Below are 23,973 nucleotides of genomic sequence, written 5' to 3'. Positions count from 1 at the left end.
TAGCCTAAGCAGTTGAATTATTTGAGATTTAATTAATATCTTTTGGCTCAGGTACCATGTCAATATTTGGGATTTGGAGATGAATTGAGGGTATGTGGTCTAGTTAGGGGCAGAGATTTGACCACAGGTGACTCATTGGTCCTGTAACAGTGCTATCCGTGCTGTCAGAACCAGGGGAGTGGCATTTCTGGCCTGGGGAGAGGAGTGAGGGGCTGAGGAAGGTCAGAAAAGACTCCGCCAAGTGTTGATGTTTGAAGGAGAAATAGGCCTTCCAGGAGTGGGCTTGTGTTTACCTATGGCTGAAACAGCAGTTGAGCTGGGAATAGGGTAGGACAAGGGGATGGAGGCTGGTTCCGCAGAGGCTCCCAGAGCTTTGGTTTACTTCCTCATTTATGGAAGTACATGGATCCTAAGTGTTCAGCGTAGTAAGTTTTGGAAGTTTTTGCATCTGTGTAATCACCGCCTAGAACAAGAGTTAGAACGTTTCTGTCACCAGATAGTTCCCTTCTGCTCCTTTCTCGTCCGCTCCTCCCTGTTTTCCTACTACTCTGGTTTCCGCCACTGTTGAGTTTGGCCTGTTCTGCCTTTTCATATAAATGGGATCAGCGCCATGTGCTCTTCTGTATCTGGCTCCTTTCACTCACGCACGTTTTTGAGGTGGATCCGATGACTGCGGCATTTGCAGTTCGTTCCTTCCTGTTGCTGAGAAGTTACTCCGCTGCGGGCCTCTAACCACAGCGTGCTCGTCTCTTTTTCCCAAAATAGGTTTGAGGAAAACTTGTCAGTGGTTCCACGCAGACATCTTGGGTGTAAACATGTTGAATGATGACATTTCTCCTCAAATCTACATCTTTGTAGGAAATATGTATTTCACAATTATATGGTACTTTAATCTGTCTAAAGTTGAGTTCATAAAGGAAAATTGTTGGCATTTTGTATTACGATTTTAAGTTCTATAGAAAAGTAGAGTGAATAGTGTAGTGATAGCCAGTATTTAGATTTAACTGTAGCTGTTTTGTTGTTTTTTTCTCAGTCTCTCATCATTTTTTTTCTTAAGAATTTTATATAGTAGAAACCATGGCGTTTCTTCCCTAAGTATTTAGTGTGTGACTCTGAGAAGGATGTTTGTCTGACACCACTCTGCCTAGGAAATTACTGTTCATTTCTTAGCTTTGAAATAGCTTGTTCCGTAGAGCTAGCTGATGAACTTGTCCTCAGCGTTGTGTTATGAAATGTTGCTGTTTCACAGGAACAGAGAAAAGCAGCATCAGAGAAGAAGGCAGTGATGGCCGCTTCGACAAAGGGACAAGAGGAAAGTGCTCAGAGAGCTAAAGAAATGACTTCCCTCCCCTCAGACTCTAACGAGTCCAAGCGGAAACTTCCAGTTGGTGCTTATGTGTCTTCTGTGCATGTTGACTATGAGTCTTTTGAAGTTGGCACTGGACAGGTAAGTTTACAAGTTGATTAGGGCAGCACATTTTATGTTGGAATCACATATCTTTATTATTGGGGTTGGCTTGAAATTCTTAAAATAGTCAACATTTATGGGTGGGTGGAGAAAACATTTTCTCTTAGTAAGATTGTGTGCATCTCTCAATTAAAAAATACTTATTTTGAAGTAAATTTATTTTTAGTTTTTCCACTCCTCGTTATTTTATAACATTAGTCCCTCATAGCTACTAGCAACGGAGTGACGGTAGTTTGAAAATCATGCGAATACAGTTGTCCCCAGTTACATGCAGTTTGGCTTTCTGTGGTTTCAGTTACCTGGTCGTCTGTGGTCTGGAAGCAGATGATCCTCCTTCTGACGTGTGGTCAGAAGGTCAGTAGTAACCTAACATTACTTCCCAAAGCCTACGTCGCTCACCCCGCTACATCTCATCACATAGGCCTTCTGTCTTACATCATCACAAGAAGAAGGCGAATACAGTACAAGAAGACATTTCAAGAGAGACTAACTACATGCACATAACTTTCATAGTATATTGTTGTAATCGTTGTTTATGATTATTGTTGTTCATCTCTTGCCCTGACTAATTTATAAATTAAACTTTGTCGTAGGTAAGTATGGCAAAGACATAGTATATAGAGTACGGTCTTATCTGAGGTTTCAGGCATCCACTGGGGGTCTTGGAATGTATCCCCTTGGATAAGGGGGGACTACTATACTCTTAAATTTCTTTGAGAGAAACTTGCTGCATTCACTTAACTTACATTTTTTAGTATTCACAATTCCCTTGCAAAAAAATCTTTTTTTCTTTTTCAGAAAAATTTCTATAAAAGTTGGCCAAGGAATCGACAGTGCTACATTTAATAATACACTTTAATATACTTACATCTCAATGGCTTAGAAGTATTAAAATCTTTTTAGACATTGTTACTTTCAGTATACCTAGAGTTGTGTCTGTAAGGTTCCATTATCCTAAGCGAATTCATGACTGATTTAAAGAAGGCAGAAAATGGAACAGGGTGTTCGTAATAGCCTGTTCAAGCTTTTAAACCCAGTTCGTTGATTGCATTTTAAAAATGTCTTTCTTTTTAAATACGACCAAATTTGAACATACTTTTTTTCTTTTTAAGATTTATTTGACAGAGAGAGAGAGAGAGAGGGAGCGAGAGAGGGAGCGTGCACAAGTAGGCAGAGAGGCAGGCAGAGAGAGAGGAAGGGAAGCAGGCTGCCATGTAGCAGGGAGCCTGAAGTGAGGCTCAATCCCGGGACCCTGAATCATGACCTGAGCTGAAGGCAGACAGTTAATCGACTAAGCCATGCAGGTGCTCCACCTTGAACATACTTTAGCAAATAAAGGGCAGATATTTTCTCACTTAACTTTGAAGGATCAGAGTATAGATTTGTGGAACCAGGGGTTCCATGTGACCAGGACACTCTCACTGTGTGTCCCTCTCTGGGAGCTGACCTTCTCCACGAACCTGGAATCATGGGTGTCCTTGTAGGCTCATCTCCTTATAGCTTTATGACCACAGAGGAAAAGGAATCTCTCCTGGTAGGTCCAGTTAGGAAGATGTGCTTGACCTGGTATGAGTTATAGGTCCATTTTAGCCAATTTGTACTGCCTGGGGAATGGGGCACAGGTTGTTTGACCCAGCCCAAGTCACGTGCCACCTCCATGGTGGGTGGGCCCGTGTGGGCAAGTGGGGTCTATTACCCAAAAGGTTGCGGGGCAGTGTAAACAATAGCCTGTGTGCATCATTCTTTGCCAGAAAGCCAAGAAACTGCTTAGCAAGAGAAAACAAAAATTACCATACTCTTCGTAGCCAAAACTAACCTCTGAACTCTTTGAACAAGGCTTTCTAGACTTTTATTTAAGCATGTATTTATATATATGTTTTAACAAAGATGGGGAAATACTACATAAAATGTTTTACCAAAACATTATACTGCAATTTTCAAACACTATTATGAATATATTTCTGTGTCAGTAAATATTTCTCTCATTATAATGACTTCTGTTTTACTATTTGGATGGATAATGATTTATTTTTTCATTTACTCGTTACTGGGTGTATTAGTTTGTTCAGGCTGCCATGACAAAGTATCACACACGGGGTGGCTTTAAACAACAGAAATTTATTGTCTCAGTTCTTAGAAGCTCAGACTCCAAGAGTGAGGTGTCAGCAGGGCCATGCTCCCTTTGAAACCTATAGTGGAAAACCCTTCTTGGCCTCTTTCAGCTTCCGGCGGTTTGCCTGGTGCTCCTTGGCTCCTAGATGCGGCTCTCCAGCCCTCTGTGTTCACATGCTCCTCCCTGTGTCTGCATCGTCTTCCCTCTGGGTGTCTGTCTCTGTGACCTCATTTCCCCTCTTTGAAAGAACACCAGTGTCTTGGATTAGGGCCCACCTAAGTACCTTACTTTAACTTGATTACCGCTGTAAAGATAGTGGTAGTTCTGAATAAGGTCTGAAGTACTGGTCCATGGGACCTTTTTGTGGGAGACGCAGTTCACCCGTAACGTTGGACATGTAGGCAGTTTCAGGTTTTTCACTCTTTTAAGCGGTCCAGTGATGAACACTTTTAAACCAATTTTCTGTGCACATTCTTTGTTACTTCCTTCAGTTAAACAAGGAGAAGTGGGATAGGTGGGCCCAAGAATGCATACATGAAAATTCTGGTAGTTACTTCTACTTGCCCCCGAAAAAGTTTTGTCGGTTAGTATTCTCCGAGGCAGTTTATAAGACTGACCCCCCCGCCTCCTCACTAACTCTGGCGCTGTCATTCTCCTTTATAGATAGGTAGTGTTCTCACTTTTATCACTTTCTTCTAAAAAAACGACTTTTATGAAAACGGAAGATTCTTTCTTTCTTTTTAGTATTTCATTCATCTGTCTGATAACCTTGTAGGGAAAATGGCATCTCACTGCCTTTCTGAGCATTAGAGAATTTAGATGTTTTCTCATATGTCTTCTAGGCATTTTTCTTTTGTGAAGTGTTGATTTTACCTACTTTTCTCCTGAGTTTCTTTTTCCTTTTTGGATATTTAAGAATTTCTGTGTGTTAAGGATATTAGCTCTTTGTCATCTGTGTTGTAATTTCCAGTTGGTAATTTTTCTCTTAACTTTCTATTTTCTTCTTCCTTTTTTTAATCTGGAGCTGGGGGAAATGCATAATCTTTAGAGCATGTCCTGTGTGGCCCTCATCAGTAGCAGAAACCATTGAATGTGCAAATATAAGGGCAAGCCAAGGGATGAACAGCCTAGACTTGGTTAGAAGGGGCAGCCTAGTGTAGTAGAAGGCGCATTGGATTTGGAATTCAAAGTTCTCATTCTGCCACTCACTGGTGAGTGCTCTTCGGTGAGTGACGTCATCTCTCTGAGCTTCACTGTCTTCATCTGGGAAATGGACACGATACTCTTGCTGTGCCTCCCTTTCAGGGGGCCTCTGTCACAGTCAGATTATGCCACCCATTGTTCTTCGTTGTTGGGATACTTGAGTGACAAAGACCTCTGTCCTGCCACTGAGCAACAAACAAAAGAGCTTTGTAAACTGGAGAGTGCCACGAATGTAGGGACTTTCTCTTACTCTGGGCCGTTGTCAGTGAGGTGAGGGGCTCAAAGCAAGCTGCCAAAACAGGGGCTCTCTTGGGAGAAAGCATTTTTCTACCGGAAAGAAACTTGTTTGGACAAACAAAGGTGGTAGTTACAAGAGAAGTAACAGTTGTGGAATGTTTAAAATATGCCAAACTCTGTGCTAAGCACTATATGTGGATTAGGTTATTTATTTTTCAACCCCATTAATGAGTTTGGCATTGTTATCCCCATTTTGTAAATGAGGAAACAGGCTGAGGCAAGAGAGGTTAAGAAACTTGCCCAAGGTCACACAGTAAGTTGTAGAGCCAGGATTCAAGCCCGGGCAGTTTGAATCTAGAATCTACAGTTTTAATGGTATTTATAATTAGAATAAATACAGTGTTCACTATATACTGTATATATTATGCTGTACAACAACTAAAATACAGACAGAGGATGTAATAGTCTATGAAGATTTTACCTTTTTTTTTTTTTTTTTTGAAAATTCTACTTATTTGACAGAGAGAGACACAGTAAGAGAGAGAACACAAAGTGGGGAGTAGGAGAGGGAGAAGCATGCTTCCCGTCGAGCAGGGAGCCCAGTGCGGGGCTCGATCCCAGGACTCTGGGATCATGACCTGAGCTGAAGTCAGATGCCTAACAGTTGAGCCACCCAGGTGCCCCCAGTCTATGAAGATTTTAAAGAGAAATTTTTTGTCCCTTTAAAATAGCTGACAGGGCACCTGGGTGGCTCAGTGGGTTAAGCTGCTGCCTTCGGCTCAGGTCATGATCTCAGGGTCCTGGGATCGAGTCCCGCATCGGGCTCTCTCCTCGGCAGGGAGCCTGCTTCCCCCCCCCCCACTCTCTCTCTGCCTGCCTCTCTGTCTACTTGTGATCTCTCTGTGTCAAATAAATAAATAAAATCTTTAAAAAAAAATAGCTGACAGTGATTATAAGGATTATAAACCACACCTAGAGTGGCATCATCTGTGTTGACATGCTTTTAATTAAGTGCAGTTCTAGCTTGAATTTCTGAAATTTTTATTCTGTGACCTTGGAATGATGACCTCATATTGTTTTTTTTATTCTTTCTAGGTTTCTGTTGTTTACAACGCATTAGACTTTGAGCCAGAGATTTTCTTTGCCTTGGGATCTCCAATTGGTATGTTTCTCACAATTCGAGGAGTGGATAGGATAGATGAGAACTACAGGCTTCCTACGTGTAAAGGATTCTTCAATATTTATCATCCAGTGAGTGACTTGAACTACTTTTTATTTTGAAAAAGATGAAACACCTACATAGAAACACTTACTAGATCATCCTTATAGATTCTCAGATTCTTATTTCTTAGGAACTAACTCATTTTTAAAAAAATTTTTTTTAATTAACAAATAATGTATTATTAGCCCCAGGGGTACAGGTCTGTGAATTGCCAGGTTTACACACTTCATAGCACTCACCATAGCACATACCCTCCCCAGAACTAACTCTCATTTTGATGTATAACTCAACTCTTTGTCCTAATAGAGAATAGTCTGATGCTGTCCAATAAACTTTTCTACCAGGAAGCCTTTGTTCAAGGAAATAATTCTATTACTTTGCTTGCAAAGCAATTTTACTCACAAATTTAGAAGTCTTCTTATAATTATCAGCAGGTGAATAACTTGTGAAAAAATCAAAATCTCTGGTTTGTTGTTATCCGTTTGTCACCCAATCAAGACACATAACTCAAGATAAAAGAACTTTTCCTAAATTTCCAATTTTCTTTACAGCTTGATCCAGTGGCTTATAGATTAGAGCCTATGATTGTTCCAGATTTGGACCTGAAAGCGGTTCTCATCCCACATCACAAAGGCAGAAAAAGACTTCATTTAGGTAAAAAGCAAACACTATAAAAACTTGTTTCCTTTCTGTCATTTTGTAATCTGTTAGTCCTGATGAATTATGTCCTTCCTGTCATTTGTAATTGAATCATGAAAATTTTAACACTAGATCCTTTCTCATAAAATTAATGTTATTTAAGTGCCTGCTGTGTTTGGAACCTGTTTATTAAATGTTCAGAAGAGCTATAAAGAAAGTTCTGAATGAGTTGCTTCTCCTTGATGACTTTCTCCTTGGTATGGTGTTCTAATGGTTGAGATACTTAGGAATGGAGGAAGTCAGTACTAAAGTGATGAGATGCATAGATTGATAGAATTTGGTCATAATTTCTGGAGTTAGGAGGCAGAATAACACTTGAACTAAGGACCAACAAGAAATAAACTTGATGCTAAGTCAAATGAGCTGTTACTTCCTTGCTAACTATATAAACTTTTCCAATTAAAAACATCCATTAAACATAATGGATCAGTAATAATTCCAAGTGGGGTTTATGTCTCTCTTACGCCGGTTAATGATGTCTATCATCCATAGTTTTAAAGGTTGGGGTGGAAGGGATGGGAGTGCAGTGGAGAAAAGGGGGGAAAGTGATCATATCCTTTTGTTGAAAATTGGATTTTCTTTCTTTTTTCTGTTCTTCCGTCCTTCCTTCCTTCTTTTTTTGGGAGGGGGGGCTTACATCGTGCTATTAAAAAATACTTAACTCTTTTGGAGTTAAAATGGGAAGTTTGATACTCAAATACCTTGAATTCAAATAGGATTTATTAGACCAAAGTAGAAAAGGTGAAAGGGCAGGGGTTTCTTCAGTTTTAAATCAGAAGTTTATATTGTTGTTATATTAAAATCTCAAATTCACGAAACCATTTTATGATTATAGATTAAAAAAGCAGTCATCTTTTTAATCTTGTGGGCCCATATCTTTTTTTTTTTTTTTTTAAGATTTTTATTTATTTATTTTGAGAGAAAGACAGACAGAATGAGAGAGAGCATGAGAGGGGAGGTCAGAGGGAGAAGCAGACTCCCTGTGGAGCTGGGAGCCCGATGTGGGACTCGATCCCAGGACTCTGGGACCATGACCTGAGCCGAAGGCAGTTGCCCCTCCAACTGAGCCACCCAGGCACCCTTTTTCTTTTTCTTTTCTTTTTTTTTTTTTGAAAGATTTTTATTTATTTTGAGAGAGAAAGAGACAGTGAGAGAGAGCATGAGAGGGGAGGGGGCCCATATCTTTTAACTTAGAGAAAAAAGGCACATGAATGTGCCTACATTTTTATGGTACTTGAACTCCACCTTCCCACCTTTTTTTTTCTTTTGTGGAGAGAGGAAGCTTACACATTTTGGCTGGATTTGTTTTAGTTGTTAAAAAAAATGACAGAATAAGGCTCTATAAAACTTTTTTTTTTAATTTTATTTATGTGTTTGTCAGAGAGAGAGAGATCACAAGCAGCGGGGTGCAGCAGGTGGAAGGAGAAGCAACAGGCTCCCTGCTGAGCAAGGAGCCTGATGAGAGACTTGAACTTAGGACCCTGGGATCATGACCTGAGCCCAAGGCAGATGCTTAACTGACTAAGCCACCCAGGTGCCCCTCTACAGAATATTTTAATATGTTGAGAGTTCTTGGCTGAGAAACTGTGGCGTTTCAAAGAGGACTTACCCTGTCTGAGAAGAGTGTTAGCTTTTGTTTCAGTTTTTGTGGTGCAGAATTTTATCCAGTGACTAACTGACATGATGTGTCATCTTAATCTCCTTAGAGCTGAAAGACAGTCTCTCTCGTATGGGATCTGATTTGAAACAGGGCTTTATTAGCTCCCTGAAAAGTGCTTGGCAGACATTAAACGAGTTTGCCCGCGCTCACACCTCTTCAACTCAGCTGCAAGAAGAACTGGAGAAAGTGGCCAATCAGATCAAAGAAGAAGAAGAAAAACAAGTAGTTGAAGGTAAATTTGACATTTGAGAAGCGTTTTCCAGCACAAATGTTATTTGTAAACATATTACTTACAAATTATTTAATGATGCTTTTCGATTCTGTTCCTTTTTGTTAAAATGCAGACGTTCTTTTGTAAAGGAAAATCTTTTAGGATAAACTGTACTTCACGATGCATGTCATTTCTTTTTCTGGGTTTTTGCCTGACAGTTGCTGGACTTTCTACTCTGCATTCTTATGTTTTTGTTGAGATTTCTAAGGCCAGAGTGGAATATCAGAGTTGAGAGCTAAGCTTGTATTCAGGCATTTTAAAGACCCACTGTAAGAAATTATCTTCCTGACGCTGCTGTTTCGCGGTGTCCTTGTATTCTAGACTGTGTCTGCATTGTCAGATCATTGTGCCAGGATGTTTTTGACTCTTTCAGATTCTAATTCTGTTTCCTTTCTTTCTACAATGTTCTCTCACCCCTTTTCTTCCAAACTTCTGTCAGCTCGTTGGCTCTTTCTCCTCTCTCTCGGGTAACCAGCCCCTCTTCCTTCCCCTGGCTCTTTGGAGGAATGGGAAGTGAGCCTGATAGTTCCCCAGGTTGCTACGTGTGTCAAGCGATACTCTCTTGAGCCCAGAAAGTCAGCTAAAGTCAAAGGATAATGATTAAGTGATTGACTTTGATATTGAAATGGTTTAAATTCTAGCAGAAAAGATTGTTGAAAGTCCAGATTTTTCCAAGGATGAGGACTACTTAGGAAAGGTTGGAATGCTAAACGGAGGTCGCCGAATTGACTACGTTCTTCAAGAAAAGCCAATAGAGAGTTTTAATGAATATCTTTTCGCTCTTCAGAGTCATTTATGCTATTGGTAAGTGGTTTCTTCTTTGATAATATTCGCGTGGCCTTTAGGTGCTAGCACATACGTTTTAGGGAGACTCTTTAGCTGATTTATCATTTATGATGGAATATTAATAACAACTGCCATATATTCAAAATCAGTATTTTCCCCCTTTATTATCCACAAGATGGCAGTGTGTCATCTCTTTTTGACCAAAGGCCTTTGGTACTCACTCACACACTGATTTTGTAGGGATACCTTTCACAGAATGGGAGTGGTAGGTACTTTGAAAAGCCATCCTTTCAGATGTCCCCTGTCACCGTGGAGGATTGCACACAGCTGTTTTGTAGCTGATCGGTGTCCATCCAGTTTATAAGGACAGCTTTAAGACTACACTGTCATTTGCCTTTCTTAGGTAGGGTTGACTGGAGCAAAGGCTGCATTTTCCACCTTTATGCACAGAGTTTAATTTCTACTAATGGTCCCTTAAGTAAAAATGTTCTTTTCTTTGTGATAGGGAATCTGAAGATACTGCTCTGTTGTTACTTAAAGAAATTTATCGAACAATGAACATCAGTCCAGAACAGCCCCAGCATTGATTGGACTTCAGTTTCACTGTGTGAGTCTATCTTTACTGTGTGCATACACTGTGAATGTTTCATCCTGAAATCTTTTTTTTTTTTTTTTTTAAAGGAATCTCTATATCCAGTGCGGGGCTGGAACTCATGAGTCGCGTGCTCCACTGACTGAGCCAGCTGGGTGCCCCTCTGAACTCTTTTTTATGGAGTTGATGTTGACTATAATTTTCTCTTTTTTCTGTTTCTTCCTAGTGTTTCTTTTTTCTTTTTTAAAAAAGTCCAGAGTAGAGACATTAAAGAGGGGGAATTGGTTTGCAGGCTATATTTCTGACATGTTACAGTTTTCTTCCTAATTCTGCATAAAATTTGACTTCTTTTATTTTCACTTTCTTTTGAAAGATATTCCCAGGAATATCAGTTAGGAATTCCTTTGATTGTAGGTAACAGAGTCCAATTCACAGTACCTCAAATGAACAGAGGTTTATTTTTCTTGAGTAACAGGAAGGGTTTATCTGTTCATTGATGTCACTGGACGTTCACATTGTTGGCATCTTTTTACCTGCATGTTGACTCTTAATCCATAATTATGAGATGATGCCCGTAGCTCCAGACACTGTGTACATTTAAGACATGAATAAGGGGGAAAGGACACTGGCAGTTATAGCTAATCCTTTTATTTCTTATTTTATTTTAAAGATTTTATTTCTTTATTTGTCAGAGAGAGAGCGCACAAGCAGGGAGAGTGGCAGGCGGTGGGAAAAGTGGACTCCCCACTGAGCAGGGAGCACGATGCGGGGCTCCATCCCAGGACCCTGAGATCATGACCTGAACTGAAGGTGGACACTCAACTGACTGAGCCACTCAGGCGCCCTGTTCCTGACACTTTTTAATTTTCAAGTAATAAATGTTAAGTTCATCCTCCACCTTCTTATTTTGGAGAGATAACTGCTTTCCATAGGGTTTCCTTGGATTGCCCCGTGCACATCCAATCAAATGCGCGTTCATGTCAGGACAAAGGGATCTCATTGAACTTATTATTTTGCAACTTGATGTTTTTGATCAGCCTTGTAACTTGCACAGCTTTCCATATTAGCTTGGATCTTTTTCATTCTCTCTCATGGCTACATAGTAATTTCTTGTGTGGCTGTATCCCATCTTATTTAGCCAGTTTCCTGTTAATGCACATTTAGATCATTTCCTAATGTATATTAGGGAGTCTTAGTCAACAGAGTAGGTAAGAGATCTGAAAAGCCATTTTATAATCAGACTCTTGATACAGTTTTATCAGTTCTCACCATTTCTGGAATTACAGTAGTAAAGTAAACTAAAGGTAATGTCAAAAACTACCCCAGTTCAGATTTTCAATTACAAAACAGTCTTTTATTTGGTCCTCAAATATTTATTACTATGTGCCAGGCACCCGTTTTCATGCTGTGGATAAGTGGAAAATAAGCTAGCATTCTCACCTTTAAAGAATTTATCTTCTACTGGGAGGAGATCGATAGTAAACCTGTGCTCTAATCTGTAAGTAAATTTCAGATATTGATAGGTCTTGTGGAGATAAACTAGGAAGATGTTGTGGGTGATGGGTTGCTTCTGAGGAAGGCCTTGCTGAGATGACGACGTTGGAATTGAAATTTGAAAGATGAGAGGGGGGTGGACATCTGAGAATATGAGGAGAGCGATCCAAGCAGGAGGGAGGGCGGCTGCAAAGGTCATGAGATGGGAACAGACGTGGCACGTCTGCAGGACAGAGAGCAGGCCAGTGTGGCTGGGGGTAATGAAGGGGAGCACAGGAGGAGAGGAGTCAGAGGTGGGCAGGCCTGATTATGAGGAAGCTGGTAAGGCCTTTGCATTCTACTCTAAGTATAATGGAAACATGGAGGGTTTTAACGGGAGGACTGATGTGACTTGGCTTAGACTTCAGGAGGAACGCTCTATGTGGGTGTTGGGTGGAGGACAGACGCTGGCAAGGAGAGACGAAGGGAGAATAATTAGGAGGCTGTGGTGACGTTGACTAGGGCTCTAGTAGTAGGCGTGGTGAGAGATGACTGAGTGCAGATCTGTTTTGCAGGGAGGGAAGTCCACAACTTCCCGATAAGTTCATCGTGAGGGAGGAAGGAAGGAAGTTGAGGATGACTCTTAGGATTTTGGTGTGAGCAGCTGGGTGGATTATGGTACCTTTTCCTGAGAAGGCTTGTGGACAGAGCATAGTTTTTTGGTGAGGTGTGAGAGGGGGTATCTGTTCTGTTGTGTTAAGTCAGTGGTTGATGTTCTGGAGCTGGTGGTCTGAAGCTCAGAGCTCAAAGTAATGACCTTAAAGTCAATCATCAGCATATAAGTGGTCATTTGAAGCCAGAAATGGGATGAGATCACCTTGAAGTATGTAGGTAGAGAAGAGGTCTGGTGGACAAGGAGGAGCCATTGAAGTGAGAGAACATTTGGGGGCTTGTGAGCTCAGGGAAGCTGAGAAAAGATTGCTTCAAGAGAGCGTAGTTACCAGTGTCCAGTGCTGCTGAGAGAGAGGTCAAGGTCAAGAACCAGGACTTGGCCATTGGTTTGAGGCGAACGTAGGACATCATTGGTGACCTTGAGCAAAGGTGTTTTCATGTCATGGCTGAGGTAAAGTGGGTGGAGGAGAGGTAAGGGTCAGAGAGGAAAGAGTTTTGCTGTGAAGGATAATAGAAATGAGACGGGGACATTTTACGATATTAAGGTGTGTTCGTTTGCTACTGAGAATGATCCAATATTGGAGGGCGAAATTGATAAGGCAGAAGTAAAAGGGGTAATTGTGGAGGGAAATACTTGAAAAGGTAATGCCGGAAGGGGCCAAGGCCACATGAAGCGTTTAGCCTTAGGAAAGGAGCAGGGATACATCTTTCCTGGAACAGGTGAAGGAGGGGAGTGTGGGTACTGATACAGGGAAGATCTTTTTTCCTCTGGGGGAGGGTGGGCAGTAAATAAACGATTGCAGTGTGCCAGATGGTAAAAATAGAGCAGCGGGGTAAGGGAGAGAGGGAGCACACTTGGGATGGGACAAGTTGCTATTCTAAGATGGTGAGGGACACTGTCACTGAGAAGGTGTCATTGAAGCAAGTAAGCCGGGTGGGTATCTGGGGAGAGAAGATCATTTCAGACTGAGAGAAGTAGATCTGTCAGGACATAAGAACTGTCTCATTGTTTGTAATGATTGTGTAGTGTCCCACTGACTGCTACACTGTAGTTTTTTTAGCCAGTCCTTTATTGATGGGCATTTAGGTTATTCTGATCTTTTACTAGTATAAACAATGCTCTGGTGATACATGATATTTAATAGTTGCATTGTATTCGATTTTATAGTTCTATTAAAGTACTTAAGTTATCTGCCATTGTTAGGTGCTTAGATGTATTTCCACCTTTATTATAAATCTGACATATAGTTGCATGTACCTTTTGCACAAATCTGTTTGGGATAAATTCCTACATGTAGCATTGTTGGATCTAACGTACTGCACATTTGCAAAGGATTTTGAATCTACACCTCTTGTTAAATTGCGTTTCAGAAAGGTTGCTCAATTTTCATGTCTGTATAAGTGCTTGTTTTCCTGTATCCTTGCCAACACTGGGTATTACCATTTTAAAAAATTTTGCTGATAAACAATTGCATGAATTCATGCAATTGTTTGTCATTGTTTTAGTTTGTATTTCCAACGCTAGTGAAATGTAGCATTGTTGGTATATTTCAGTGGCCATTTGTCTTTGTTATCAGTTGCCTAGTCTTGGCCTTTGAGCAAAAGGTGTGGAGGTGTGGTGTAGGGTGTTTTTGTTTCTAACTGATTTATAGTTATGATATTTTAAGGATATTAGCCCTTTGTCACTGCAGAGTTGTTTTCCAGTTTGACATTTGCCTTTTATTTTTGCTTATGCTTTGGCTTTTGGGGGGTTGGGTGGGTAAAGAGCATGTTTTAAAAATAGGTGGGCTGGGCGCCTGGGTGGCTCAGTGGGTTAAAGCCTCTGCCTTTGGCTCAGGTCATGATCCCTGGGTCCTGGGATCGAGCCCCGAATCGGGCTCTCTGCTCAGCAGGGAGCCTGCTTCCTCCTCTCTCTCTGCCTGCCTCTCTGCCTACTTGTGATCTCTATCTCTCTGTCAAATAAATAAATAAATAAAAATATTTTTAAAAAAAAATAATCCCTTTCTCCCTTTCTAAAAAAAAATAAATAAATAAAAAAATAGGTGGGCCAGGGGGTGCCTGGGTGGCTCAGTTGTTAAGCATCTGTCTTTGGCTCAGGTCATGGGATTGAGCCCCGCATTGTGCTCCTTGCTTAGCAGGAAGCCTGCTTCTCCCTTTACCACTCCCCCTGCTTATGTTCCCTCTCTCCCTGTCTCTCGCTCTCTGTCACACAAAAAAAAAAAAAAAAGAAAAAAAAATGTTGCCCAGTCTTTTGAGATTATTGTTTCAATAATTATGGTTAATTTTTTCTTAAATGAGTTTGTTTTTCACTTAACTTCATAGTTTAGCAGAACATAGTTTAGAAGAAGAGAGGGATTTAACTTTTTTCTTAGTTTTTTTGGCTATGCCATATATTAAAATGTACCCTTTTGTCATTGATGTTTCTATGATATGCTCTTGTTTGACATTTTTATTATATGCCCAGTGTTTGTTTTGCTTTGTTTTGGTTTTTTTGATGAGAAAATTGATTTTTTAAAAAATTTTAATTCCAGTGTAGTTAACATACAGTGTTAAATTCATTTCAAGTGTACAATGTAGTGATTCAACACTTCTAAACTTAACTCAGTGCTCATCATGATGAGTGTACCCAGTATTTGTTTTCTAGGCTTTTGGACATCTCTTCTACTGACTTACTTATCTGCCTACCATATTTCACTGATTTCAAGTCATATAAATTCCACATTTTATCTTTAAATTGGGATTATATCTTCTAGTCAGCTATGGCCTTGATGGCAGTTGAGTTCTTCCCGAGATGGTTTGCATTTTTTTCCTGCTATTTATGGGGCAGGGGGAGCAGTACCAACCCGAGTCTTCTTAACCCAATTTCTCTGCTTGAGATACTTTGGACTATGCTGCTAGTGTGAATTCAGACCACAAAATTTGTGGGCTGGCAGGGCTGGGGGACCAGTTCAAATAGCAAGGAATATTTTTTCTCCTCTTCCCATTGTCAGAGACTTCTTTGCTGTCCCTTATAGAGGAAGGGTTATTTTTTTCTACCCCTCATTGAGGCTGTAGCCATCCAGTGTCCCCACTTTTTGAGGTGGTCTCTGTCTCCTTTTAGACTCTGTATCCTGAGCTTCTTTCCTTTTCTTTGTGTGGGTGCATAAAATAACAGTGCATCTTACGTTTGATGGTGTCTTAAACTTCGTGAAATATGGTGTTTTAGTGATTGTAACTTGATGGATTTTACTGTCTGGCAGTGCAAGGTCTTAGTATACCGTAAGTCTGAATTTTGAAATGACTTAAGTTCCCCTGACGTCTCTCTCCGCAAAACAAACCAAAACAAAACCCAAACAGTGTAGTTCTAGGATTTTAATATCACCTAATGTGAAAAACTAAGACCTTTCATTTCACACATAATTTGTTCATTGTTTTTTTTCTTTTTACACTTGGTTGTAAAATTTGGGCAGGAACTTAAATTCCTGATACTTGTTTATTTGACAGAGAGAGAGATCACAAGTAGGCAGAGAGAGGGAGAAGCAGGCTCCCTGCTGAGCAGAGAGCCCGATGCGGGGCTCAATCCCAGGACCCTGAGATTATGACCTGAGTGGAAGGCAGATGCTTAACCCACTGAGCCACCCAGGCGCCCCCTGATATTGTTTTAATACTATAAAATAATTTATTGACAGTTGCATACATGGTTTGCATAAGTATAGAGCACTTCTGTTGAATAATTCTTTTTTTTTTTTTTTAAGATTTTATTTATTTATTTGACAGGAGATAGGGCAAGTAGGCAGAGTGGCAGGAAGAGGGAGAGGGAGAAGCAGGCTCTCCGTTGAGGAGGGAGCCTGATGCAGGACTTGATCCCAGGACCCTGGGATCATGACCTGAGCTGAAGGCAGATGCCGAACCGACTGAGCCACCTAGGCTCCCCCTGTTGAATAATTCTTTATGTTTATCTTCTTTTTTTTTTTTTTTTTTTAAAGATTTTAGTTATTTATTTCTCAGAGAGAGAGAGAGAGAGTGAGCACAGGCTGAGTAGCAGAGGAAGAAGCAGGCTCCCTGCAGAGCAAGGAGCCCGATGCGGGACTCGATCCCAGAACGCTGGGATCATGACCTGAGCCGAAGGCAGCCGCTTAACCAACTGAGCCACTCAGGAGTCCCTGTTTATCTTCTTTAATCCTTTTTAGAATTGTTCTTTAAAAAGCCTCACATGAACTTGACAGAAATTTTTTCTTTTACCTTCTACACTCTTTTTGTTCTGAAGATCTACCACGCTAGTTAATCTCACTGAACCCTCCCTCCCGCACTCTGTCCCTTCCGGAGCCCCGAGGCCTTGTGCTCACAGGCTGTGTTCTTTGGAGGCAGTTAACGGTGCACGTGTGGTAAAGCTGAGCACATGGTAGAATATTCTTTTACTTCAGGAAGGAGCAACAGTGCTTTCATATATTATTACTGTAAGTTTGCAAAGTTCACCAAGGATTCTTTTTTCTTTTAAAGACTTTCTTGTCTTTCCAGAAAGTTGGAGAAATTACATTGCTGAGAAAACTCTGAGAGGACATTCCCAGTTTGCTCCTGTGATGGATGACGAAAAAGTGGTTCATCAACATTTGCACAGAAAGAATTCTCACAAGTAGAAAGTCATTTAAAAGATAACATGCAGAACAAAAAGACAATGAAGAAAATCAGTACCACGTTTGGACAGTATGGATAAGAAAATATAATTTTAAAAATGATGCAATTAAAAATTCCTCAGATCAGGTTAGTTGTGCAGCTGTCAAAGTAATGCTTGATATCAATGAAGAAATATTTGTGGCATGCAGACGGTTATTTCTGTTTCTTAAAAACTTACTGTCAGTGGGTTATTAAACTTGCATTTTTTTAAATTAATGTAGTATGTTCTTTTATTCAAGTATGGACTTCTTGAGAAACTGTAGTTATATGATTTTCCAAAAATTTGCGTTCTACTTTTCTACTTTAAATGTGAGTTGTAGTTCTGAGCTGCTTTACTGCGGGGTCATTTGTGTCTAAGAGGAAGCAACCAAGATCGCTTATATTCCAAGTTGAATCTGAGGTTTTATGAAGCCTTTCAAGCACTGGCTGAGCACAGAGTAGTGGACGTGAGATGCTCCTGTGGCCCCGAAGTCCTGGGAAGTGCTCTCCTGGCACATCCACATCAGCCAACGGGGGCACGGGGGTGGGGGGGCAGACGGGAGGTTTTCCATTTTGTCATCTGAGGTAGCTGTGCAGTTGCCTCGTTGCTAAACTTTCAATTAATGTGAACCAAAGTAGAGTTTCTTGGGGTTTTTTTTTGTTGTTCTTTTTTTTTTTTTTTTTGCTTTGTATTAATTTCACTTATACCAAAGTGTTTCAGAGTATGAAATGTATTGCTTCTAGACTATAACATCTACTTCCTGAAAAGACTGTTCTGTAATATTTCACTTTGTTTTCTTATAACTTCAAATTATCTTAAATATTTTCCTAATACTACCTGGGAATGCTGATTTTTCTTCCTTTGTTATGCAGTAGAAACATTTTACACTGTTTATTACATAGTTCTCATGGAACATAGAATTTTTTGAAAGCAACATATGATACACATTTTTTTGTGTATATATTCTAATTAGTGTGAATAAAATAGTCACTGCATTTTTAAAAAGCAGCAAATGTTTCTCGTCTTCCTTTAATATTCCTCTGAGTTCAGCATTCGTTTACTTTTCATTGTCAGTGCCTGCCGTATGTAGTTAGTTCATAGCATTTACGCCTAATAATTGAATTAGGACAGAGCAGTTTTAGAGCGGCACATGATTTCGAGCAACATCTATTCATGCCGACCACCTCCTTCTCCAGCAAGGATGCGGCACTGCTTGCCTTTCGCTGACTGCAGATCTAGTGGCAGATTGGGCTGGAATACAGTTTCACTGACTCCCTTTTGGCTCTCATGTTTCAACACCTAGTATTACTGCTTTTCACCTAATTTCCACTTAACTTCCCCAAAGTGATGAAATAAAGGAAAATAGGGGCTATTTATATATACTTAATAAAATCCAGTCTAGTTTGATTTTTCAACTTAGAGCTGGTTTCAGCAGCATCATTCAGCCTGTCGTCTGAGCATTTGTGGGCAGAGGAGGAGAAACACTTGAGCCAATGTCCAAAGAAGAAATATGTACCAGCTGGGTTTCTGGAATCTTGAAATTTTAACAGTTGAAACATAAATTTTTGGGTGGCTCTGCCTGTGGACATGTATTTATATTACTCTTCAATTTAAAAAAAAAAAAAAAGATTTGGGGTGCCTGAGTGGCTCAGTGGGTTAAAACCTTTGCCTTCGGCTCAGGTCATGATCCCAGGGTTCTGGGATCGAGCCCTGCATCGGGCTCCTTGCTCAGCAGGGAGTCTGCTTCCCCTTCTCTCTCTGCCTGCCTCTCTGCCTGCTTGTGATGGCTCTCTGTCAAATAAAAGATTTTATTTATGGGAAGGGGGGTGGTCAGAGGGAGATGCAGAGAATCTCAAGTGGGCTCCATGCTCCGCACGGAGCCTGACTTGGGGTTCAATTCTACGACTCCAAGATCATGACCTGAGCTGAAACCAAGAGTCAGGCACTTAACTGAGCCACCCAGGTGCCCTACTCTTCATTTCTGTAAACAAAACAAAAAAGGAAAACTGTTAGTAGGTTCCATGAGGGCAGAATCTGTCCTTGTTAGCATGCTGTTCACTGTTGAAACAGTGTTGAACCACCATGCCTAATGCAGTCTTGTCACAGAGTAAGGCACTTTCCAAATATCTTCTGAATAAGAGTATTTTAAGAATCAAAACCATGATCTAACACTTGGAAAAGACTGTGGAAGATCATCCAGATCTGTGGTTTGTAAACTTTTAAAAAGAGGCAGAAGCCTTTTTCAAGTGAGAACTTTCACCAAATTCTGGAACACAATCTAGATGTGAGCATAGCTTTTGAGTCAAGCTTGACCTCTCCCTTTTCCCAGGAAGAGCTTATCCCCTCCTGCAGCCTTCCACTCCAGCCCCTAATCCGGGTTAATGCCCTCACTTTCCCCAGGTGGGGAAGATCAGAGCCTCTCCTTGTGAAGGGGTTTCATATGCCAAGTGTGGGACAAAAAAGCATTAGTGTCTGAAGTTGGAGGCTGGAGTCCTCCCAGCACTGATGATGGTAACCTGGCTGGGTAACCTGATGTGTAACAACGGGGAAGTACTTTCCAGCTGACAGACCCGTGAGTTTTTTGAGTCTACCAAGTAAGGGTGTTTTCTCAAAACCGGAGCATAATTATAATGAACTACACAGGTTATATTGATTTTTGAGGTAAGTATGTTATTCGAAAGGTGTGATCCACACAGCCTTGGCAATGAGGCAGAGGGTAGATAACCACCATCCTGGCAGGAAGATCATATGTGTGAGATAGTCACTCACGACATACAGCCTGACTATAAACAGGGTGCTGGTGATCAGGGCTGTCCCAGAAACCCAGGATGATTGGCCTCGGTATTTATCTTGTCACTGCTCTGGATTCCTATGACGTGAGGCATCCCACTACCTTAGTGTTTACTAAGCAATACTCCGGTGGTGACTTGGTTTCCCGTGTAGATTTTGCCGTCTGGCAGGAGGGTGAACTGAACTGCAGACCCTGAGTGTTTGGTTTTCTTGCAAGTTGCAGTTCTCGTCACTTGGTAGGTTGGGCTTCTGGCTTCTCAGGAGTCCGTTCTGCAGGTGGGTCCTCTAAAAGGAGTTGACAGAATTTAGCTCTTTGAGGAGCTGAGAGGCCGACTCGGTGTTCCATCTCCCTGCAGACCATCTCCCCAAGATGTCTGTCCTCCGTCCAGCAGGTTATCAACCTTGTCCTGGCATTTCACCTCTACATTGAGCTTTGCAAAACCTCGATAGCATCCTAAAGCGCTCTGGTGCCCACCTGCCTTTGTGTCCTGGCTCTTAGCTGTGGCTCCTTGTGCAAGACTTTTCCCCACTCTGGTCTCAGCAGGCAAAGTGGGTGTTGGGTTTTTTTTTTTTTTTTTTTTTGGTCCATTTCCTCTGCCATGAAATTCCTCGATCTCAGAGTTGGGAGACCAAATGGAAATATGAGTAACATGCGTGTGACAGCGCCCGGCATGTAGCAGCCCCCAGAATGTCGCTTGTTGTCACTCTTCCTGTAGTGCCACCAGGAGCACTCAGGTCATGGAAGACCCAGGCCTTCATGGCCGGCTGGCTGGCACTTCCTGTCCCTGGGCCTGGTTTCTCGGAGCTGAGAGCTGCTCCCGGCTCCGCGTGTGTGGAGTGGGGCAGCCTGGAGGAGGTGGCGGTCATTCCAAAGGAGGATGAGGGGCGGTGGAGCCAGCTGGGGGATGGGGTGGCAGGGCGGGGGTGCTCGTGCTGCTTTGCCTGCTTCATGCAGGCCGGCGGGACGCTGGACACCTCTGTGTAACCTCCGCATGCCGTGATTCTCTAAGCTCGTTTTCCGAGAAAACATGTTTTTCGTTCTTAATTTCTTTTCCCCCCTGACGTTTTGTTTTCAGGCTTTAAAACACCAGCCCTTTTAGACTTTCCCTGAGCCCATCGGCCCACAGAACCCTTGGAAAATGACTTCGCGTTAACCCCAGTGGGAGCAGATGAGCTAACACGCTTTCCTTCTTTTAGTCTCAGGTCAAGGGAAGCGAATGTGGACAGCACACATGATTACTAGTCTAGAAAATTACCGTAAACCATGCTCGGCATGTAGGAAACTGTGGTGACACATAAAACACGCCAGGGACTTTCGAGGACCCAGCCACCAGCTAGTGGACTGGTTTGAGGGTGAGCGGCAGTTCGGGTTCAAGGACAGGCGGAAAGGGTATACTTGGGATGACCCACCGTGTTTTTCTGTCATTTCTTATGTTAAAAAGTGACTTTTGAGAGACTGTATTATGGAAAATTTTTTTTAAAAAATTTCCTTGAGAGCGCCTGCGCCCTAGAGTGCGCATGCGCAGGGGTAGGCGCAGAAGCAGGGGGAGAACCGGGGGTCTCAGCTGAGCAGGGAGCTGACGCGGGGCTCGAACCCAGGATCCTGAGATCATGACCCGAGCTGGAGGCAGACGCTAAACCGACTGAGCCACCCAGCGCCCTGGGAATGTTCACCCATGACGGTGTCATGCAGCCCCGCGTGCGCTTCCCCTGGCTGCGGCGGTGCCGTCGAGGACGGGAGGACTCCCGAGCAGGTGGCCCAACGGCCAGGTCAGTGGTGGGGGCCGGTGGCCAGGGGGCGGGGAGTGCCTTCAGGACATGTGGTGGGAGGAGATGTCAGGCAGACAGGAGCATCGCACGCTGGCGGGGGGCGTGGCGCTGGAAGAAAGTAGGTGGTTAGGCGTGAAATGCGGAAAAGAGCTATATGAGTGCGTCGAGTGTGGTTTTCATTACATTGGTTTTAAAGACGACGTTCTAGCGGCGCCTTTTCTTCCTGTAGGGATTGAATAGCCCCGCTCGTGTTGAAAGGAGCACAGTGTGGACAGTTGTCGCGTGCTCGCTCCCAGCTGAACTGTATTCCTTCCCTGCGCCTCTCAGGTCTGTGCGCCTGCTTCCCTGAGAGCCCCGGCTTCTCTCCCCAGGGTGTGTTCGTTGGTGAGCATTTACAAAGTTACAAAGTCACAGCGCACTGCGGACTGCGGGAGAAGCTTCAGGTGCACGAGGCTGCTGTCGACCCCGGGACGTTCCTCCCTGGGCTCGAGCTGGGGGGCGGGGGGACCCTCGGGAGGTGTGGATGCCTTGAGGTTCTGGCGCTGTGCACGCTCTAGCTCTCTCCTGTAGTCTTTGCAGGAGCCTGTTGGAGGTGGGTGTTATCCACCCCATTTTACAGATGAGAGAACCGAGGCTTCTAGAAGCGAGCTGTTTTGCCAGGGCTAAAAAAAGTGCATCTAAACCTCAGAAATAAAAATAAAAATAAAAATAAGGGAAGTCCTTTCAAATACTTGGGGATTGACTGCCTGCCTCTGGCTTATTTCATTATCGCATAAGCCAAAACATCTTGAAACAATACCTATGGAAGAAAAGGATACATTTTAGCAACTGTGGATTATAATTTGCTTTGTTGTTTTTGCCTGAAGTGCTGTTTTCTTTGATGGAGGGCTAAAAAGGTCTTGTCAGTGAAGAGTCCCAAATCCTGGTGTAAATAGCACCTAGATGTTTGCACAAATCCCCTCTGAACTCCGCAGGGTGGGGTAAATGCAAGACGGTCTGTTTGACTGCAGTGTGTAGACAGTGGCCTGGTCTGTGTGCCCACCCTGAGCTTCTCAGTGGCCCCAGCCCGGTTGACCCTCCCTGGGTCAACCTCTATTACCAGCTTTCCTTCCACTCAGGGCAGCCTCGACATTGCCCTGGCTCAGGCGTCCATCCCGAAACCTTGGCCGTGCCAGCTTGTCCTCAGACGCCATTCCTGACTGCCCCATCCCACCGAGGGGCTTTCCTTCATTCCAAATCTCAGGTCCTCCTTCTTGGCCTCCCCAGCCTCTCTCCGGCTTTGCCTTCTGCTCCCTCCAGGCACCCAGCCAGCTATCCGTTCTACCCAGTTGCTTTTCCCTTGTGGGCTGTGCTGCCCTGAGCTGCGTGTCCCGCCTCCGTGTGGAACCAGAGCCCCGTCCCACCGGCTTCCACCTGCCTCGCGCCTTAGTCTGGTCTCAGGTGTTACTCAGAAAGCACACTTCCGGGCGCCTGGGTGGCTCAGTCAGTTAAGCAGCTGCCTTTGGCTCAGGTCATGATCCCAGGGTCCTGAGATCGATTCCTGCATCAGGCTCCTTGCTCGGCAGGGAGCCTGCTTCTCTCTCGCTCTGCCTGTTTGTATTCTCTCTCACTCTGTCAAATAAATAAATTAAATCTTAAAAAAAGGAAGCACAGTTCAACAGGGAGAAATGACTAACAGAATTCCATCTTTCGCCCTCAAACGATGTTCAAGGGAGGCAAACAGAAATGCAGACCCTTCTCTGTTCCTCTTTGCTGGCACTTGTAGCCTTGCCACGCTGTCCGTGACTTGGCACCCTGCCCCAGACACAACAGCAACATTAGAAGTTCGGTTTCTCACCTGAACGACCTTTCTGCTCTCCAGCCTCCATGTGTGGCTGATCACCTGGCAAGGGGAGGTCAGCGAGCAGCTCAGAGCCACCGGTGCCGCCTCTAAACTCGAGGTCACCCCGGGAGGTGTCCCTGTGTGGCGGGGGATTGCACTTCACTCTGGGGGTCTGGATTGAATGTGTTGTGTTCCTGTGAATACAGGAACTGCGAAAAGATACAGAATTTCCTCCCAAAGTATCATCTGGTGTCAGAAACAGTTTCTTTAAATGGTACCCACGATCCCTTTTGTTAGTTAGACTTTTCTAGATACCATCTGGAAATTCCTTCATTTGTCTGTTTTGAAGTGTTCCTTTTCTATCATTCTCTTTAGAGCTTCCTTCAGGTGGTGTTTTGGTCACGTGCGTGAGCAGGAGGGATTTTTGTCCTTTCGTTCAGCTTTTGGGCAGGCGACTCTTTAGTCTTGTGTATGAAACACAGCTGTAATGTACAGTCATGTTTTTTTACCCCCTGAGACTATACCTGCCTTATTTATTTATTTTTAGCTCAAACATCTTTCT

General features: G+C 42.8%; 1 protein-coding gene across 6 annotated transcripts in view; it reads left to right on the top strand.

Moving 5' to 3' along the window:
• Positions 1-18,039, top strand: part of SEC23IP (SEC23 interacting protein) — a 42,426-nt gene extending 24,387 nt beyond the window's left edge. The window contains exons 13-19 of one of the 6 annotated variants that reach the window (XM_080823361.1): positions 1,250-1,447; positions 6,117-6,272; positions 6,795-6,897; positions 8,649-8,834; positions 9,515-9,677; positions 10,165-10,266; positions 16,894-18,039. In XM_080823361.1, coding sequence (XP_080679487.1) covers positions 1,250-1,447; positions 6,117-6,272; positions 6,795-6,897; positions 8,649-8,834; positions 9,515-9,677; positions 10,165-10,246 — 888 coding nt within the window. In that variant the 3' untranslated portion in view covers positions 10,247-10,266; positions 16,894-18,039. Of the gene's footprint in view, positions 1-1,249; positions 1,448-6,116; positions 6,273-6,794; positions 6,898-8,648; positions 8,835-9,514; positions 9,678-10,164; positions 10,267-16,875 lie in introns of all 6 variants that reach the window. The other 5 variants (XM_080823362.1, XM_080823365.1, XM_080823364.1 and 2 more) reach the window with 5 other exon arrangements.
• The last annotated feature ends 5,934 nt before the right edge of the window (positions 18,040-23,973 follow it).

The sequence above is a fragment of the Martes martes genome (assembly GCF_963455335.1).
Source record: "Martes martes genome assembly, chromosome: 14".
Classification (NCBI taxonomy): Eukaryota; Metazoa; Chordata; class Mammalia; order Carnivora; family Mustelidae; genus Martes; species Martes martes.
Note: the sequence above shows the minus strand (reverse complement) of the source record. Positions and strands in the feature narration are given on the sequence as shown.